Here is a 16,381-nt window from a genome sequence, read left to right on the forward strand (position 1 = left end):
TATCCTTCCTTCAAGAAGGATTGGAAAAAGGATTATCTGCAAGTTCCCTGAAGGGACAGATTTCTGCCTTGTCTGTGTTACTTCACAAAAAGCTGGCCGCTGTGCCAGATGTTCAAGCCTTTGTTCAGGCTCTGGTTAGAATTAAGCCTGTTTACAAACCTTTGACTCCTCCTTGGAGTCTCAATTTAGTTCTTTCAGTTCTTCAGGGGGTTCCGTTTGAACCCTTGCATTCCGTTGATATTAAGTTATTATCTTGGAAAGTTTTGTTTTTAGTTGCAATTTCTTCTGCTAGAAGAGTTTCAGAATTATCTGCTCTGCAGTGTTCTCCTCCTTATCTGGTGTTCCATGCAGATAAGGTGGTTTTACGTACTAAACCTGGTTTTCTTCCAAAAGTTGTTTCTAACAAAAACATTAACCAGGAGATTATCGTACCTTCTCTGTGTCCGAAACCAGTTTCAAAGAAGGAACGTTTGTTGCACAATTTGGATGTTGTTCGCGCTCTAAAATTCTATTTAGATGCTACAAAGGATTTTAGACAAACATCTTCCTTGTTTGTTGTTTATTCCGGTAAAAGGAGAGGTCAAAAAGCAACTTCTACCTCTTTCTCTTTTTGGATTAAAAGCATCATCAGATTGGCTTACGAGACTGCCGGACGGCAGCCTCCCGAAAGAATCACAGCTCATTCCACTAGGGCTGTGGCTTCCACATGGGCCTTCAAGAACGAGGCTTCTGTTGATCAGATATGTAGGGCAGCGACTTGGTCTTCACTGCACACTTTTACCAAATTTTACAAAGTTTGATACTTTTGCTTCTTCTGAGGCTATTTTTGGGAGAAAGGTTTTGCAAGCCGTGGTGCCTTCCATTTAGGTGACCTGATTTGCTCCCTCCCTTCATCCGTGTCCTAAAGCTTTGGTATTGGTTCCCACAAGTAAGGATGACGCCGTGGACCGGACACACCTATGTTGGAGAAAACAGAATTTATGTTTACCTGATAAATTACTTTCTCCAACGGTGTGTCCGGTCCACGGCCCGCCCTGGTTTTTTTAATCAGGTCTGATGATTTATTTCTTTAACTACAGTCACCACGGTACCATATGGTTTCTCCTATGCAAATATTCCTCCTTAACGTCGGTCGAATGACTGGGGTAGGCGGAGCCTAGGAGGGATCATGTGACCAGCTTTGCTGGGCTCTTTGCCATTTCCTGTTGGGGAAGAGAATATCCCACAAGTAAGGATGACGCCGTGGACCGGACACACCGTTGGAGAAAGTAATTTATCAGGTAAACATAAATTCTGTTTTCCTTCTGGCTGCTACTGCTGCAGAATAGTCTTGGAACAGATATACTTTCCTGCCTTCAAATTCTAGCGACGGGGCTTTTCTGTAGGCTTGTAGGATTGCTACTTTTGCTTTGAAGTTGAGGTACTTTACCATAACCTGTCTCGACTGTTGGGTATTTTCCCCCTGCTTTCTTGGGTCCCCAACTCTGTGGGCCCTCTCTACTATGCATGGAAGGCATGATTGAGGAATATGTAACATCTTTGGCAGGGTGTTTTCTGCAAATTCTATGAGTTGTGATCCTGGGAGGGATTCTGGGATTCCTACAATCCTTAAGTTATTTCTTCTCGACCTGTTCTCCAGGTCGTCGATTTTGGCCCACAGCCTGTCATTCTGCTGCTGTAGTGTTTGAATATTGGTCTCAGCTTCTCTATGGCGAGTTTCTCCCTCCGCGACCCTTTGTTCCACTTGAGTTAGTCTGCCATTGAATGATTTTACTTCTGTTGTAAGTGAGTCCATCCCTGTTTGCAACTGTTCAATTTTCGGTAAGAACAATGCGGAGATCTGTGAGACAATTGGGTGGGTGTCCATAGGAATAGAGTTCGGCATGTCATCTGCCTCTACAGGTGTCTGTGTTGCCTCCACTTGATTCTTTTTCTTATCGGCATTTTTAAGTCTGCTCGCCATTGTTCCTGTCTTTTTATTATAGGAGTTATAGTATTTTTGCATGCAGCTTTAAAAGTCCCAGCTATTGCTGCCCGATAAGTTGTGTTTCTATATTTGTTTCACTACAAGTCTGCAGCTTCTGTCTAATGTCTTTCAGGTCATAGATTGATATCGAACTCAAGGTCAGTGGTATATTTGCTAAGCGGTGGGTGAGCGGGGGGGGGGGGCAGGCCCAGGCCCTCTAGCCCTGCATGGTGTAGTAGTTGCTGTTGGTAGTTGAATAAGAAATAATAATTCTAGGGATTTTAGGTTTTAGCCGCCAAGACCCTCTGTGCAGCCTCTTCAAAATGTGCCTTAGTTCTAGGGCTGTAGTGAAGACGAGTTTCAAGGGCTATGTTTGTGCTCTCGCAAAGTTTGAGGGGGTTCTCCCTTTTCTTAATGTTTTGGCCTGTCTTTCAACGCCTGAGAGAGTATGCAGCATATGAGTTTATAGGCCCTTTTTCTTGTGAGACTGTTCTTGTTTCCCTCTGTTCCTTAATTTTGTGCCCTGTGGTTCTGAGGTCTGCTGATTGTTTGTGGATTTATGTGGGGTGCTTTACGAGTGTGTCTTGCAGTATGTGTATGTCGGCACTGTTCTCATCAGCTTTCCGCTGTTTATCTAGTCCCCACTTCACTCCCGGGCAAGCTGTGGCCTTTATTACGTTGCGTATCTGGTAGTGGAGGCCAGACAGCAAATTGGCAAGATGGCGGCGTTCCCGCCGTTAGCCGGACCTTCCCTCCCTGCCCCTCGGGTGCCTTAAAGAGTTGTTCAGGGCTCTTACCGGGAACTTGAACGCCTGGCACTTGTCTCCTGCTGGATGTTTGGGGGTTGTTTGGAGTCTGTCCCTGTCAGGTAACTACGCGGCTGCAGCCGCAGCTTGTCCCTACTTCTTCTATCTGGCGGCTTCTGCGGCGGGGGAATCCGATGACTGATTCCTTGCTGATATGTCTCCTGGCAGTTGTGGCTTCCCCTGCCAAGGATTTCAGCTTTTTCTAGCGGCACTTTTGAGGTTTTTCACTCGAGTTAGGAGGCTGTAAGCAGCGGAGCTCTTTTCCCTGCTTCCACCCTCTGTGCCCTCCCACCGGAAGTCCACTACCAACATTTTTTAGGCAGGGGAGAGAGAGGGATGGGTACCTAAACCACAGAAAATGATCATTTGAAGGGGGACCCTTTACTACACAAAAAAAAGTAATCACTTGAAGGAAAAAATGTATGAAATGAATAATAATATAAAATCAAATAAAAAAAAAATAATAGTTTGTTGCTGGCAAACTGGCTGCCAGTCACAAACATGGTGGGAAACAGTGGGAAGAGGGAGCATAAGAGAACTGTTGGGGGTCAGAGAGGTGGGAGGGTGACGAGGGATCCCTACACTGCAGAAATTAAAACATAAATAAATATATTAAAAAAGACAACATACCCTAAACTGCATACTGGCAGACAGTCTCCCAGTACATAAAATGATGGTGACCAGTGGGGGTTGGGTGGGGGGGGGGAGAGCTGTTTGTGAGGGGTCAGATAGGAATCAGGGTGCAGGAGATGTCAGGTGGGAATGTACTCCCTACACTACAGAAGAAAATTAACCTTACAAGCTAACTGGTTAACCCCTTCATGGCTAGGAATTTCAGAAGTGTGATGCTCAGCAGCAATTAGTAGCCTTCTAATTGCCAAAATCCAATGGCAAATCCATGCATGTCTGCTGTTTCTGAAGAAAGGGGACACCAGATAACCTTTTACAACCATCTGTCTTATGACTGCAATAGTTGTGGGTAAATAGTTTCAGTGAGAAACAAAAAGTTTGCGAAAAAGTTATACTTTTTTTTAAAATATATGATCAGATTTGGTGGCTAAATAGTGACATCAAATATACCAAAATGGGCTTAGATAAATACCTTGGGATGTCTACTTTAAATATATATATTTCTCTTGTTAAGTGTATCCAGTCCACGGATCATCCATTACTTGTGGGATATTCTCCTTCCCAACAGGAAGTTGCAAGAGGATCACCCACAGCAGAGCTGCTATATAGGTCCTCCCCTCACTGCCATATCCAGTCATTCTCTTGCAACTCTCAACTAAGATGGAGGTCATAAGAGGACTGTGGTGTTTTATACTTGGTTTATTTCTTCAATCAAAAGTTTGTTATTTTTAAATGGTAACGGAGTGTACTGTTTATCTCAGGCAGTATTTGGAAGAAGAATCTGCCTGCATTTTCTATGATCTTAGCAGAAGTAACTAAGATCCTTTGCTGTTCTCACATATTCTGAGGATTGAGGTAACTTCAGAGGGGGAATAGCGTGCAGGTTTTCCTGTAATAAGGTATGTGCAGTTAAAATATTTTTCTAGGGATGGAATTTGCTAGAAAATGCTGCTGATACCGAAGTAATGTAAGTAAAGCCTTAAATGCAGTGATAGCGACTGGTATCAGGCTTATTAATAGAGATACATACTCTTATAAAAGTGTATTTTAAAACGTTTGCTGGCATGTTTAATCGTTTTTTCCATATGTTTGGTGATAAAACTTATTGGGGCCTAGTTTTTTCCACATGGCTGGCTTGAATTTTGCCTAGAAACAGTTCCCTGAGACTTCCCACTGTTGTAATATGAATGGGAGGGGCCTATTTTGGCGTTTTTTTGCACACCAAAAATTACAGACACAGACATCCAGCTTCTTCCTGCATGATCCAGGACTTCTCTGAAGGGCTCAAAAGGCTTCAAAAGTCGTATTGAGGGAGGTAAAAAGCCACAGTAGAGCTGTGGCAGTTGTTGTGACTGTTTAAAAAACGTTTTTGTCATTTGTTATTCCGTTTTTGGTATTAAGGGGTTAATCATCCATTTGCAAGTGGGTGCAATGCTCTGCTAACTTATTACATACACTGTAAAAATTTCGTTAGTGTAACTGCATTTTTTCACTGTTATTTAAAAATTTGGGAAAATTTGTGTTTCTTAAAGGCGCAGTAACGTTTTTTATATTGCTTGTAAACTTGTTTTAAAGTGTTTTCCAAGCTTGCTAGTCTCATTGCTAGTCTGTTTAAACATGTCTGACACAGAGGAACCTACTTGTTCATTATGTTTGAAAGCCATGGTGGAGCCCCATAGGAGAATGTGTACTAAATGTATTTATTTCACCTTAAACAGTAAAGATCAGTCTTTATCTATAAAAGAATTATCACCAGAGGGTTCTGTCGAAGGGGAAGTTATGCCGACTAACTCTCCCCACGTGTCAGACCCTTCGCCTCCCACTCAGGGGACGCTCGCTAATATGGCGCCAATTACATCAGGGACGCCCATAGCAATTACCTTGCAGGACATGGCTGCAATCATGAATAATACCCTGTCAGAGGTATTATCTAGATTGCCTGAATAAAGAGGCAAGCACGATAGCTCTGGGGTTAGGAGAGATACAGAGCGCGCAAATGCTGTTAGAGCCATGTCTGATACTGCATCACAATATGCAGAACATGAGGACGGAGAGCTTCAGTCTGTGGGTGACATCTCTGACTCGGGGAAACCTGATTCAGAGATTTCTAATTTTAAATTTAAGCTTGAGAACCTCCGTGTATTGCTTGGGGAGGTATTAGCTGCTCTGAATGACTGTAACACAGTTGCAATTCCAGAGAAATTGTGTAGGCTGGATAGATACTATACGGTGCCGGTGTGTACTGACGTTTTTCCTATACCTAAAAGGCTTACAGAAATTATTAGCAAGGAGTGGGATAGACCCGGTGTGCCCTTTTCCCCACCTCCTATATTTAGAAAAATGTTTCCAATAGACGCCAATACACGGGACTTATGGCAGACGGTCCCTAAGGTGGAGGGAGCAGTTTCTACTTTAGCAAAGCGTACCACTATCCCGGTTGAGGACAGTTGTGCTTTTTCAGATCCAATGGATAAAAAATTGGAGGGTTACCTTAAGAAAATGTTTATTCAACAAGGTTTTATTTTACAGCCCTTGCATGCATTGCGCCTGTCACTGCTGCGGCGGCATTCTGGTTTGATGCCCTGGAAGAGGCCATCCAGACAGCTCCATTGAATGAAATTATTGACAAGCTTAGAACGCTTAAGCTAGCTAACTCATTTGTTTCTGATGTTCATTTGACTAAACTAATGGCTAAGAATTCCGGATTCGTCATCCAGGCGCGTAGGGCGCTATGGCTTAAATCCTGGTCAGCTGACGTGATTTCAAAGACTAAATTACTCAACATTCCTTTCAAGGGGCAGACCTTATTCGGGCCTGGCTTGAAGGAAATTATTGCTGACATTACTGGAGGCAAGGGTCATACCCTTCCTCAGGACAGGGCCAAATCAAAGGCCAAACAGTCTAATTTTCGTGCCTTTCGAAATTTCAAGGCAGGAGCAGCATCAACTTCCTCCGCTTCAAAACAAGAGGGAACTGTTGCTCATTCCAGACAGGCCTGGAAACCTAACCAGTCCTGGAACAAGGGCAAGCAGGCCAGAAAGCCTGCTGCTGCCCCCAAGACAGCATGAAGGAACGGCCCCCTATCCGGAAACGGATCTAGTGGGGGGCAGACTTTCTCCAGGCGTGGGCAAGAGATGTTCAGGATCCCTGACCGTTGGAGATCATATCTCAGGGATATCTTCTGGACTTCAAAGCTTCTCCTCCACAAGGGAGATATCATCAGATTTCAGTCGGACAACATCACGACTGTGGCTTACATCAACCATCAAGGGGGAACCTGGAGTTCCCTAGCGATGTTAGAAGTCTCAAAGATAATTCGCTGGGCAGAGTCTCACTCTTGCCACCTGTCAGCAATCCACATCCCAGGCGTAGAGAACTGGGAGGCGGATTTTCTAAGTCGTAAGACTTTTCATCCGGGGGAGTGGGAACTCCATCCGGAGGTGTTTGCTCAACTGGTCCATCATTGGGGCAAACCAGAACTGGATCTCATGGCGTCTCGCCAGAACACCAAGCTTCCTTGTTACGGATCCAGGCCCAGGGACCCGGGAGCAATGCTGATAGATGCTCTAGCAGCTCCTTGGTTCTTCAACCTGGCCTATGTGTTTCCACCGTTTCCTCTGCTCCCTCGACTGATTGCCAAAATCAAACAGGAGAGAGCATCGGTGATATTGATAGCGCCTGCGTGGCCATGCAGGACCTGGTATGCAGACCTAGTGGACATGTCATCTCTTCCACCATGGACTCTGCCTCTGAGGCAGGACCTTCTAATACAAGGTCCTTTCAATCATCCAAATCTAATTTCTCTGAGACTGACTGCATGGAGATTGAACGCTTGATTCTATCAAGGCGTGGCTTCTCTGAGTCAGTCATTGATATCTTAATACAGGCACGGAAGCCTGTCACCAGGAAAATCTACCATAAGATATGGCGTAAATATCTTTATTGGTGTGAATCCAAGAGTTACTCATGGAGTAAGGTTAGGATTCCTAGGATATTGTCCTTTCTCCAAGAGGGTTTGGACAAAGGCTTATCAGCTAGTTCTTTAAAAGGACAGATCTCTGCTCTGTCTATTCTTTTGCACAAGCGTCTGGAAGAAGTTCCAGACGTCCAGGCATTTTTTCAGGCTTTGGTTAGGATTAAGCCTGTGTTTAAAACTGTTGCTCCCCCGTGGAGCTTAAACTTGGTTCTTAAAGTTCTTCAGGGAGTTCCGTTTGAACCCCTTCATTCCATTGATATTAAAATTTTTATCTTGGAAAGTTCTGTTTTTGATGGCTATTTCCTCGGCTCGAAGAGTCTCTGAGTTATATGCCTTACATTGTGATTCTCCTTATCTGATTTTTCATTCAGACAAGGTAGTTCTGCGTACCAAACCTGGGTTTTTACCTAAGGTGGTTTCTAACAGGAATATCAATCAAGAGATTGTTGTTCCATCATTGTGTCCTAATCCTTCTTCAAAGAAGGAACGTCTTTTGCATAATCTGGACGTAGTCCGTGCCTTGAAGTTTTACTTACAGGCTACTAAAGATTTTCGTTAAACATCTGCCCTGTTTGCGTTTACTCTGGACAGAGGAGAGGTCAAAAAGCTTCAACAACCTCTCTCTCCTTTTGGCTTCGGAGCATAATACGCTTAGCCTATGAGACTGCTGGACAGCAGCCCCCTGAAAGGATTACAGCTCATTCTACTAGAGCTGTGGCTTCCACCTGGGCCTTTAAAAATGAGGCCTCTGTTGAACAGATTTGCAAGGCTGCGACTTGGTCTTCGCTTCACACCTTTTCAAAATTTTACAAATTTGACACTTTTGCTTCTTCGGAGGCTGTTTTTGGGAGAAAGGTTCTACAGGCAGTGGTTCCTTCCGTTTAAGTTCCTGCCTTGTCCCTCCCATCATCCGTGTACTTTAGCTTTGGTATTGGTATCCCACAAGTAATGGATGATCCGTGGACTGGATACACTTAACAAGAGAAAACATAATTTATGCTTACCTGATAAATTTATTTCTCTTGTAGTGTATCCAGTCCACGGCCCGCCCTGTCCTTTTAAGGCAGGTCTAAATTTTAATTAAACTACAGTCACCACTTCACCCTATGGTTTCTCCTTTCTCGTCTTGTTTCGGTCGAATGACTGGATATGGCAGTGAGGGGAGGACCTATATAGCAGCTCTGCTGTAAGTGATCCTCTTGCAACTTCCTGTTGGGAAGGAGAATATCCCACAAGTAATGGATGATCCGTGGACTGGATACACTACAAGAGAAAAAAAATTAACATGTAAGCATAAATTATGTTTTTTTCATATGTAAATCAAAAAGATAGAGGCTCCATCTCTGTTTAAACGGAGTGATAATGAAAATGCTAGTGCAAGTTTTTCTCTGAAATTTCCGGTAGTGAAGGGGTTAAGAATACCTAAAGCCTTAAAGATTCTAATGCCAGATTAGTGTAAAACATCACATTCTCCCTTCTTATATAATACATAAGCCTGTTTTATTCCCTCTTTTATTCTGACTGTTTGCGAATGTTTGACTAGCGAATCCAAGAGCTGGAAGCCACCCTTTACAATACATTGCAGCAAGAACCTGTGATCAAGTTTGGAGAGCTGCTGAATGACAAGCAACAGGATGAGCTAAGAATGGCTGTGGAGAAGTTAAGACGGCAGATGCTGAGAAAAAGCAGAGAATTTGATTGTCAGATTCTGCAGGAAAGGATGGAGCTTCTTCAGCAAGCTCACCAGGTATTTTCTTTCCTTTTTTGGATTAATAAAGTATTGGGAAGTCAGTTTGTGTATTCCTTGTCTGTTCTTACACCACAATGTTGTATATGCACAAAAGGGTTTCTACTAAGGGCTGAAGACCTAAGTATTCTGCAGTAGAGATCTGAATGTCTTTAGAACCTTAAAGGGACAGAACATATAATGAAAATTATATATTATAAAGGCTAGGTATGTTTCGCCGAAGCTGTCATGCGCAGTCGAGACTGCGCAAGGACAACCGTACCTGGCCTTTAACCGCAGCACAAGACAGCTTCAGGAAGCCCCAGCACTCTCAGCTGTTATGTTACAGCCGAGAGCTCCTGAAGCTCCAGGCATCTGCTGCATATGGAGCCGGAGCGCGATAGGTGCTCCGCCTCCTTATGAGGGCAGATGCCTGATCGTTGCAGACAGTGACACTTTGTGTGTCACCATCTTTAACAATCTTCTGCTGGTGCCGGCGGGAGGTGTGGGACAGCTCAGCAGCGGAGGGGGGAGAGAAGGGGAGTGAGTTGGACGGCCCTACGCTACAGAAATTATTTTGGGGCAATTACATTACAGAAAAGGAGTTTGGGGGTGTGGGGGGATAAATGGCGATCGTGGGAGGGGGGAGGTGGTGGGACCACTTCACTACAGAAAAAAAGGGGTTATAGGTACTGGCAGACAGCTGCCAGTACCTAAGATGGCATCAATAGTTAGAAGGGGAGGGTAAGATAGCTGTTTGAGGGGGGATCAGGGAGGTTGTAGGGTTAGGGGGATCCTACACTGCAGAAAAATAAAGAGAGAAAGGGATAAATATATAGGGATAGATGGATAGGGATGGGGGGATATGGGTATATAGGGATAGGGGGATAGGGATCGAGATAGAGGGATAGAGATAGAGGGATAGGGATAGAGGGATAGAGATAGAGTGATAGGGATAGAGATAGAGGGATAGATGGATAGAGAGATAGAGGGATAGAGATAGAGGTATAGGGATAGAAATAAAAAGATAGGGATAGAAGGATAGAGATAGTGGGTTAGAGATAAATGAATAGAGGGTTAGGGATAGAGGGATAGAGATAGAGGGATAGATGAATAGAGGGATAGAGATAGAGGAATAGATATATTTCTTTCCTTAAACATGTTGGCCCATGTACACAGGCTTTAACACTAGTTTTATATAAAATGTTTAGTTATGTGTAATGAAATAACTGCATTATACTTAAATTGTTTATTTTGCACCCTTTTTATGTAATTTAGGTCTGACAATTGAGCGATTTTTAATCCTCAGAACTTGAGGTGCATCCTGTGGACTTCTCAAGGCTAATCTCTTATGTATTTATTTCTAATTGGCTAACTGCAGATAACAACTGCAGCACAGTGTAGTTTATATTAACTTTATGACAGTGGCTAGCCTTGTTGTCTGTAGACTAAAGCCCAGATAGGCTACTCCAAATTAGGCAAATAGTAAATGGCGTTCGACTACTGAAAAATAATTGCAGTAAAAAGGATGTTAATTTGTTTTAAAACCATTAAGACTTGTCTGGTATATTCTTCTATAGCAACACAACATAAGAATTTACAGCTAGTTTTCTGTTACATTTAACGTGCATATTTTTGTAGTCCCAGATCATTATAATATTTCAATATGTTTTATGATTACATGTAATGTAACTGTCATATTTTATAATTATATATCATAGATCTGCTCCATAGACATGGAATATTTGGGATCATGCACTCTCCCAATACTTTGAACTGTTCAGAAAATCCTAATAACATCTGAGCCCCATCTAAGATGAGACTAATGTACTCAGTTTTCATTTGCAGTTATTCCTGGTAGGATGTACAGATTTGAAACTCACACTGCTTTGCTTTCTGATGTTTATTGTGATTGCTGTGATTTTTATATTGTTAAAAATTTAATCTTATTTCTAGCATTTGACTTATGTTTTCTTGTAATTTTTAGAGGATACGAGATCTGGAGGATAAAACAGATATTCAGAAGAGACAAATCAAAGATTTAGAGGAAAAGGTTAGTTATATAATTGTATATCATTTATAAAAAATTCTGTATAAAACACCGGTACCAATATAGGTTTTCACAACTATTATGGTCTGGTCTGTATATTTATTTGTGTGTTAATGTTGTCTGTATTCATTCATTTTAAACAAATATTACCTATCTGGCAAATATATTAGTTTTTGCAATTATCCCCGTTAGTAAATGTAATATTTTTATGCTGAATGTAGCATATCAACAATTGAACGTTGAGTGTCTTACACATTAGTGTTAGTCTATAGAAACCAATAATCTATTCTTGTGGGAGTCACTTAAAAAAGTGAGCAATAAGGCAGGACTAATCACAAAACACCATCCATGGAGTCAAATGCTTCAGGAGATGCCAGGTAAGTTTAGATCTTTTAGCAAAAAGGTAAACTACATAGGATTACTACGTCTAAGGAACATCCATAACTAATATAAAAAACAAGTTAAATTAAGGGAATTCATCCAGAGTAGAACTAGTGAATGTAATAACAATCTGATGATGACAGCTATGGGATGGGTTTCACCAGTGGCATTTGCCTTTTATATATATATATATATAATATGTTGGCATTCTGTACAATTGCTACACCTATATTAATATATACCTGGGATACTTATGCAAATTAAGCATTACCACCAATTTTAAATTAATATTTTATCAAGTTATTAAAGGGGTATGAAACCCAAAACCTTTATTTTGTGATTCAGACAGAGCATGCAATTTTAAAAAAGTTTCCAATTTACTTCTGTTATCAAATTTGCTTTGTTCCCATGGTATTCTGTGTTAAAGAGATACCTAGATAAGTATCTGGAGTACTCACTACATGGCAGGAAATAGTTCTGCCATCTAGTGCTCTTGCAAATGGATATAATTCTTGCAAAACTGCTGCCATATAGTGCTCCAGAAATGGGGCAGCTCCTAAGCATACATCCCTGCATTCCAACAAAAGATACCAAGAGAACAAAGAAAAATTGATAATAAATTTAAATTAGAAAGTTGTTTTAAATTACATAGTCTATTTGAATTATGAAAGAAAAAAAATGAATTTCATGTCCCTATAAGTGTGTTTAATTTTCTACTCATATTAATGCCTTATATAATGCTGCCTATTAACGGTTAGATTTTGAGTGCAGCGCAAATTAGTGCCCCCTCTAGCGATAACATCGCTGAATGAAGGTTTTTAGCGTCGGGTTCCACTCGTATTTTGAGTCAGGCTTGAGAAAGGAAGGCATTCTTCCAAAAGCTGTATATACCTATATATCTATTACTATAGGTATAGATATGTATTTTATATATATATATATATATATATATATATATATATATATATATATATATATATATATATATATATATATATATATATATATATATACATAGAAATATCCAAGTTATAACACAAGCACTCACTGGACTTGATACAGGTGAAATAAAAAGTGTTTTATTCCATATAAACAAGGGACGTTTCAGGGTGTTCACCCCTTCATCAGACCAACAGTCTGATGAAGGGGTGAACACCCCAAAACATCACTTGTTTATATGGAATAAAACACTTTTTATTTCACCTGTATCAAGTCCAGTGAGTGCTTGTGTTATAACTTGGATATTTTAGCTTTCTATAGTACCCTGGCAGAATTGAAATTTACTGTTCGTGGGAGTGCATTTAGTTCAGTGGATTATATATAGAAATATATATTTAATTATAGAAATATATATTTAATAATGAAAAATACATTTATTTCTATGTCAAGAACATAGGAATGTAAAATATGCATTTTGCGCATCAGAATTTGCGATTTAGATTTTAACGTGGTCAGGTTATTGCACATAAAAACTTTGTAATCTAAAGGCGGGTTATTAAAATATTAAAAAATGTATTCAAATATTAAAACAAACATACTGTAAACTATATAGATATATTCTATGGATTATTTAGACTATTTTACAGTATGTTTAATAATATTTCCTTATTTTTATGATTTTTTAAATATTTTAAATTTAATATTTCAATAACACACCTTAAGATTACTTAGTTTTCATGTGTTCTAACCCAACCACGTTATAATCTTAATTGTAAAGCCTGATGTGCAAACCGCATATTCTACATTCATATGTAATGTTGTAATAATGTACTTTTAATTAAATATGATATATATATACAGTATTTCCAAAAGACAAGCACTTGCCGTTTTTAGCAATAAACCATTTAATGGTGAACGTTTTCGGAGTCTCCCCCGTCCTCAGACCACAATAGAATAAAAACAATCTTACCTCAATCCCCTAAATAGTGCTCCCACCTCCATGTGACTGACCGTCAGCGTCCTCCTGGAACAACTGCGCATGTGCAGGAGAGCGGACGGCATCACCAACTGGACACGAATACCTAAAAGTCAAAACATATTACATAATATGTCACTGTGACTTCTACCAACCCCAGCATAGCTTAATACTACATCTGTTTAACAGTCACAGCCTCCGCTGCTGCAAAATTGTGGGTAGAAAAATTTCAATCACTACAACCAAACATGTATTACAGCACCCTTGTAAAATAAATATACTTAGTTATAGCTTACTTTTTAATTGCACAAACATAGTATATACCAGAATGTATGTTACTGAATAGCACTATTTAGAGACAATCAGATAGAACACAACCTACCTAAGGAATAGTTAAATACACTGATTCTATACAGTCCTATTTTAATACAGTCATATTCGATTAGAACACAAGGTACCATAATGCAATAAGACCCCTTTACCAGCTGAAGAGAGGTATCTTAACCCAAAAATCTAATCGCAGTCAAAGCATACAAATGTGCGGTTAAGCCAGCTCACAATTCTAAACTCAGGACTATCAAAAAAAGATAGTTGCTAAGCATTTCATATGTTGGGCTATGTGGATATGACCAGGAGCACACCTACAAAAAGCACTGGAAATCCAAGTGCACATTCAAACCTTTCAGTACAAGGGTATCCAGGTTGAAGATCCACCTGGATTCCCTTTGTAAAAGGCTCCTAGCCCTATTGCCACCTGTAGGTTTCACTGGAATGTGATCTATGATGAGATATCTGAGGTCTGAAACGGTATGTTCAGATTCCAGGAAGTGCCTGGCCACCGGTTGCTCAAATGTTCCATTTTTAATGGCTGTTCTTATTGCTGAGCGGTGGTTTGCTATTCGAGTCCTCAGATCATCTTGGGTCTTGCCCACATAGAACCGCCCACATGGGCAGTGTAACAAGTACACAATAAACCTTGTTGTACAGATGACCCTATAGTTAATTAGGTACTTTTTGTTAGACCATGAATGGAGAAAATGTGTGCTCTGGGTTAATCCTACACAGGTAATGCAACCACTGCATTGGAAGCAATCTTTGTTGGAGGAATTCAACCATGTTGTCTGGGTATAGCTTTCCCTATTATCAGGCCGTAGGAGCAAATCCTTTAGGGATTGTCCCCTCCTGAATCTCACCATAGGTGGTTCCAGCTGGAACATCGGTAAGGCCTTGTCGGAAGAGATAATGTCCCAGTTCTCTTTCAGAATCCTTGAAAAACCCAATCTTTCTGGGGTGAACGTGGTTGTATAGATCATCCTGTTTACTCCTTCTGCTTTCTGTTTTTTCTGTAAAGCTTGTTCCTGCATCAAGCCATCAACTGTTTGAAGTATATATGATCATGTTCATGTAAAATTCATATCTATACCTATCTATCTATAGGAATAGATATATAGGTATATACAGATATATAAAGAAATATGTATTTACAATAAAAAGGACATTAACCTGTAACTGGAGAACATTGGAATGTGAAATATGTTCAGTAAATATACAAAACACAGAAATATTTAAAAACATATGTACACACATTTTTTTTAACACCTGAGACCTCATATCTTTGAGCACTTAAAACTTTTTTATTCATTTTTTTTAAAAATAATAATAATTTCTATCAGACAATGTTATTATGAGTGTAACTATACTTTTAAATATATTTTTGATGTTTTTTTGTGCCACTTTTTAGTCTTTTGTAACAGTTAACCAGAGCTCTGAAGTCACACTAACCCGATGCGTGTTAATTTTGATTGCGCTCAAGCAAACATGTTTACTTTCAACTTGTAATACACATGCTATTTCCAACAAAGAGCTGCAAAATTCCCCTTATTGATTGCGCGCAACAATTAGAGCGTCACTCGTAATCTAGCCCTAAATTGGGGCACATTGTAACTATGTTATATATATACATAATGTATACTGTTGCAAATAACGTTTAACCCCTGGGTTCCTCGTCTGTCTTTTGCACAAAGAGAGCTTTAATGCCTTGGAAGACCCTTGCGACAGGTGATGTACAGGAGTAAAAGAAATATTTTTCTCATAATTATGTTTAATACTTATGAGAGTTATAAATATATATGTTACAAATATTTCTTTTTTATTAAAAAATGAAGAGGCTATGTAAAATCTGTTTACTATTAAAAACAACTGATACTGCTTTATTAAACGTGACGGCTCCCAGCGCAAGTAGTGATAGAAGTTCGTTAAAACAAAAAAAAGTTTTCAACAAATGAACAAATAAAATGTTTGATGTCACTTTAAAAAACACCATTCCTGTTTCTAATAAACTACATAAAAACAACCCTGATAAATATGAGATCATAGAGATGACATTAAATGGAAAACATAAAAATGTCTGTTTATAAGTCGTTGTTTGTTACTACTGTTATTGCTGGTACTGCATGGATTACACCTTTGTTCCTACTGACATTTGCTTGGTATAAATAACTTTTCTACTTAGCTAAAACCCTATTCTTTCCTTCTGCAGTTTCTTTTTCTATTCTTGTTCTTCTCTCTCGCCTTCATTTTATGGCCTTGATGCTAACTTACGTTACCTCTAAAACAGGTAAGAGCTATTGAGTGCTTCCTTTCATCACCAAATACATACGTTTGTCTTTTTTCTAATGTTTTCACATAATTTTTATGTATTCACTGCAGAGCATTCCATGAATAATTTCAAAAGATGTAAAGTGGACATTAAAGCATGTCTTTTATATATATATATATATATATATATATATATATATATATATATATATATATATATATATATATATATATATATATATATATATAAATATATCAACATTGAAGCAGAGCATTGCAAAAGATCTGCATACATAATAAATGTGCTATAAGTATTTAAACCTGTTGTTTTGT

The 16,381-nt window shown here is 39.6% G+C and overlaps 1 protein-coding gene across 1 annotated transcript in view; it reads left to right on the forward strand.

The window, feature by feature from the left end:
* JAKMIP2 (janus kinase and microtubule interacting protein 2) overlaps positions 1–16,040 on the forward strand; it is a 218,287-nt gene extending 202,247 nt beyond the window's left edge. The window contains 3 exon segments of the mRNA XM_053719844.1: positions 8,922–9,125; positions 11,092–11,157; positions 15,990–16,040. Of these exon segments, the coding sequence (XP_053575819.1) occupies positions 8,922–9,125; positions 11,092–11,157; positions 15,990–16,040 (321 nt within the window).
* The last annotated feature ends 341 nt before the right edge of the window (positions 16,041–16,381 follow it).

Source organism: Bombina bombina, chromosome 6, assembly GCF_027579735.1.
Source record: "Bombina bombina isolate aBomBom1 chromosome 6, aBomBom1.pri, whole genome shotgun sequence".
NCBI classification, from domain to species: Eukaryota; Metazoa; Chordata; class Amphibia; order Anura; family Bombinatoridae; genus Bombina; species Bombina bombina.